The 5,222-nt window shown below is 42.2% G+C and overlaps 1 protein-coding gene across 1 annotated transcript in view; it reads right to left on the minus strand.

Annotated features, from left to right (window-relative positions):
• The window catches only part of MYO1E (myosin IE), a 129,786-nt gene that overhangs the window by 15,661 nt on the left and 108,903 nt on the right, over positions 1-5,222 (minus strand). Inside the window, exons 23-24 of the mRNA XM_019504315.1 lie at positions 3,776-3,933; positions 2,503-2,595 (exon numbers count right to left, since the gene is read on the minus strand). Coding sequence (XP_019359860.1) covers positions 2,503-2,595; positions 3,776-3,933 — 251 coding nt within the window. The remainder of the gene's footprint in view (positions 1-2,502; positions 2,596-3,775; positions 3,934-5,222) is intronic.

The following is a 5,222-nucleotide window of genomic DNA, read 5'->3' on the forward strand; positions in this document are numbered from 1 at the left end:
CTTGCTCGTTTTCTGTCTCTGAAACAACATTATGCAGCACTTAACACACTGTGCAGAACCCTCGTCTCCAGACACAAATTTAAAACTTGCAGCCACCCACCTCTGAGCTCACTGCAGCTTATGAGCAAAACCCTGCATTCCTTACATGCCAGAACTCCCACTGAATTCAATGAGAGAAAAGCAGGGTCTGCCATGACTTATGCACTCTCCCTGATTCTCTCCTGTTCCTCCTCATGGTAAGAGGCAGTAGCCAGCTGAACTACTAGACCAATGAATGGCTATATGGAAAGGGGAGTACATTAATTATTGCTTCCTCTGAACCCTGGGTTCTGGAAGAGCTTACTGCAAATCTGGGAAACACTGGCTTACTAATGATATTTTACAAGCTTCAGTGCCAAAAGCAACCAAGCAGGCTGGATTCTCTAAGATAGTCCCACATTTAAAGGCCGTGGTTTGGAGACTCCGAGGACGCTCTGAAATTGGACTTTTGTCCTAAATTTTAAAACTTAGCTCTGACCGACACCAGGAAGCATCCTACTGCATCTGCTGAGAAGGTCCCGCAAAATCCTGCTGGGCATTGTGGGAATGTGCTGAGCTGCTTTCAGGTCAGGGGGTGGAAGCAAGATAGTTACATTCACATGACACTACCCATTTCAGTTAATGAGATCTTCTCAGTAAATCATGAACAAAGCTGTACTTGATTGCTCCACTTCTATCCACAGTACCACATCAGAGTGATTACCATAATTGGAACCAGAACTAGGGACAAGTGCTGCTGGTCCCAGACTTGGCTCCCTGAAAGATGGTTGCATCTTCAACACCAGATACTAGGGCAGTAGGTTAAGCCCCACAGTTTATTCCTAATCCTGTATCTAACCTTTAAACATACTAGAATCATATTGTGTCATTTCTGACCCCTAGATAGAAGGGAATTACCTGTTTATGGTTGTATAAATTAACATATACATGATAGTGTGTCCATCTATGGTTCTAATAAAAGTCAAGGTAGCCCACAAGACATTTTTAAGGTTGACAGTGGTCCACTGGTTCCAAAAGTCAGGGAACCACCATCTTAAATAACTAACATGACTGGCTGACACTGGTTGGAAATAAGGTGGAACAGAACTATATTCAGTTGCATGGAACTAATTTCCTTAACCTCTTTGTAAACTTTCAATCAGTAAGTTTTGAACGTTTTGGGACGCTCTCTCAAAGTGGTAGATTTCCTGAAAAGGATGTTTTCTTGAACCTGTATCACCATATTAACAAAAACTCAGTAATATCAACAGTACATGGCTTTTAAGCGTTAGGCAAAAGGCAGGGTAGACTGCACCTTATAGACTAACTAAAGCAAAGATGCATAGATTTTCATGAGCCTGTGCTCACTTCCTCAGCTACTGTGAAAGGACACATTCACAGGGAAATTATTTTAAAATTTCTTCTTTTTGGGGTATTTTTTAATCTAAAGGACAACACAGTGAATAAGCCCAATGTACATGTCTTTTGTATTCCAGCATCTTTAAAACTGTGGAGGTGAAGTTTTACAAAATATTATTATAAATAAAGTCCTCTTTGGCTGACTTCATGTTTCACTCGTCCCTTAAAAAATATTTACTATCTTATCAGAACTTAAAAGTACTGGATTGTAAATCTGTTTGGTGAAGCCAGGCTTAATGACAGCAGTGCAAGCATCCTGCTGCTTAATTAGTACCAAGTAACTCAACATCTTGGGAAACAATTCCATGATGTCCTCAGTCCAAGACTTGTACTCAGCTCCATCTTGCCTGTGTCAGAACTGTAGCAATTGTCCTACTGTTACCATTTAACTGGGTGAACAGCATAATGTTTCAACTCTGGAATTTTCTCTTAACATTGTACTTGTGTAAAATGAGTGGCTCAGAAAGGGAACAGTTTCTACAGAATTCTTGGGAAGTATTAGGTCAGTGGATAGTGCTGTGAGTTATTCTAAACAAACCTTATTGTTACGGGCCTAAGGAAAAATAAAAGATGACTTCAGTCTGGGTTTAAACTCTGTATGCTACTTACTGGCACAGCTAACATGAATCAGCATTCAGTGCGTAAAAAACTGTTGCATAACAGGATGGCATTATGAGGCACAAATCAAGTTCTATTGTTTCTGGTATTTGAAAGCACAGAGACGTTGCTGAGTGCTGTCTAGGCCTGTGCTGTGTGTATATATTTTGTACTAAATTGTAAAGTGGAAAGGGGCATGGAATTGGTTGCAGTTGATTGTTTTGCCGCAAGTAGCTGTACATACTGGCATCCGACAGTTAAAGTGTAATATCTCTAGCTGAATACTACTCAATCTCAAAGGCTGATTTGATACAGAGCCTACTGCAATTATGGTGATTTCACAGATATTTTATGAAGTGGGGGAGAAAAAACAGTGAAAAGCATTCACACCCCGCTCCTCCCTGCACTTCTGGTTTCAAGAGGCAGATTAAGTCTGGAGCACTTTAGTTAAAGAGGTTGAAAACTTACCTGGGGGAGGCGGAGCAGCCCTCATTGGGTAATTCTGAGTTTGAGTCCTCCCGAAATTCCCTCTGTTTTGTGTAAGGTTCCGTCTAGTGGGACCTAAAAGAAACACACACTATTCTGTCTAGTTGCTATTTTCTGCGCAGTATTTATTTCATAAGTCCAGCTCCCCACTTGTGATCAGGGGAAAGAGGACTTGAAACTCAGGGTCTGAATCTCAGGTCTTGGCCAAGGTTAAACTTTGCTCAGAACCTGAAGGGTTGGCAAAGGTGACGTAACGCCACATTTGCAATTCCACCCACCCAGCTGTGGTCCAATTCACAGTCTGGCAACTCTAAGTAGTGTCCATATGCCAGTTGGGGCTATTTAAGAAGTTAAGAATAGTGGGAACAGTGGTGCTCTGACCACACATTTTTGCCAAGGAGACATCCACTATGCAAACGGGTAACTCTGGGCCTGTGCCACCAGGAAACTCTGCCATCCCGAGACAGATCCCAGTTGGCTTGCTTTTTGGCACCTTTGCACCACAGGAATAACACAAAGCCCAAAGTAGACATATCATGGCTAAGAACTCTTCTGTTTTTAATTGCAGTGCTGTTAAGAAAACTGCATGTATTACTGGGCATGAGAGACTGAAAGGTGTACACCAGAAGAAAGTTAAATCTGGTTTGGACATAGTTCTTTGGTGGGAACTCAAGTTAAGTTTCTGAAACCTGTCATTCTGTTAAATCTTTTGCTATGCTTATAAACAGATGCCCAGTCCTGTTCTACTTGAAATTCAGACTTGTAAAAAGAAGTCTATTTCTGGTACATCTGTGACTTTTCCTTAACCTGAGGAGATGGCACCAGAAGATTGGGGTGCAGTAGAGAAGAGGCTTCCTCCTATCCCAGTCTGCCCACTCTCTTAATACATGTACACCCCCTCAACTTTCAAAGGTCTCTCCATAAGCGATATGGGAGATGGTGCTCTTAGTGTTCAGAAGCGGAGAGGATGATTCTGCCCTAAATGAATGGCTGATGTGCTGTGTATACTCTTAATTCTATGCTAAAGGACCAGATTACTTAAATGTCAAGGCCATAAATTTTGCATATTTTCACCAACAGTCACTGTGTGCTGCTGAAGGAGATAGGGAACAGCCTGAGGATAGACATTTGTTGTACCATTTAAGTCTGTTACCAATTCTTTCTGTGAATACTTCAGAGAAACAAGATAGTGTACGTGGCAGACAGGAAAGAGATATCCATTCAATAAGCCAGTCAAAGGGAAATGAATACTTACGGGAATTCTTTGGTAGCCCTGGTCCGATGCTGACCTGCAGCACCTTATTACTCGGCTTGAGAATAGCCAAATCTCCTTGGCCTTGCATAAACTGCACTTGGCGAGAACCACCAGCACTCCATGGTCCCCATGTCTCCTTTTTCAGCTTTACATCAAGTCTATTACAAACATGGATATAAGGGAAAAAAGCACTCACATCCAACAGAAGCGTCCATCGCTATTCATTAAATACCTTGTAATTAAGAAAACCTAATAGGGCCCGAGAGAGCTGAGAAAAGTACATCCAGAGTAAATAGACTGACAAAAAAAACAGAATCTTGCTGTCTCTTTTTGTATATTATTTGACATTTAACTTCTCACAGGGAACCTGCATAAACATGATGCTCTCAAGGGTGCTGTAAGCTTTGAGGATGCATGTTAAAAAGTCTGAGCTGCTGATGTGCCTACTATAAACCAGAAATATCTAAAGGAGGTTGTGCTTCCTAACTAATTGTGGCTTATGCAAATTACTTAATCTACACATGCAATCCTAGTTGCTGTGGATAATATGCAGGTACTTGGTCTGTATTTTGCAGGTGCACTAGTGATTTCCTTGGTAAACAAACATTGCTGTCAAAATTTATATATCCTCTTTTTTGCAGCTTACATCTGGAAATGCATGTTTATGCAATATACAGACAGGCTGGACAGCTAAGGAAGTCATGTTTGCTTTTGGCAAACTCCCAGTTCTTATTCATTGCATTTAATACTGGCAAAGCCCAAACTGTCACTGGTATTGGCTCTGAAGTCCCAATCTGTAGGAATATGTGGAGTGTTTTGTATGTCTCCCTGCACTCTTGTGACTGTCAAACTAAAATAATAATCTCCTTTTCTCTCTCACGTACCTCTTACACTTCTCTGGAGGAAATAAAATAAACATGCAAGTCCCAGGCTCAGTGTCACTAATCTATTTACAACATAGGAGTATTGGCAAGTGCACACTTTAAGGTTTGCAACAGGCCCTTAAAGCAAAAATGCAGGCATAAGATAGAGAAAACTGGCCCCAAGTGCATTCAAAATCTCTGTAAATTGACAATGTCTTCATGTTTGCTGTTTGCCTTTGAATCACAGAATCATAGAATCACTGAGTGGGAAGGGACCTGGACAGATCATCTAGTCCGACCCCCTGCCATGGGCAGGAAGGAGCACTGGGGGTGGCAGGGGTCATAAGACCCCAGCCAGGTGCCCATCCAGTCTCCTCTTGAAGATCTCCAGGGAAGGTGAGAGCACCACCTCTCTGGGAAGCCTATTCCAGGCTCTGGCCACCCTTACAGTGAAGTAGTTCTTCCTAATATCCAACCTAAACCTATCCTCCCTCAGCTTGTGGCCATTGTTCCTGGTGACTCCAAGGGGGGCCCTGGTGAACAGACTTTCCCCGAGTCCCTGCTGGTGGCCCCTGATAAGGTTG

Source organism: Gavialis gangeticus, unplaced genomic scaffold, assembly GCF_001723915.1.
Source record: "Gavialis gangeticus isolate Ggan-Ray unplaced genomic scaffold, GavGan_comp1, whole genome shotgun sequence".
NCBI lineage: Eukaryota > Metazoa > Chordata > Crocodylia > Gavialidae > Gavialis > Gavialis gangeticus.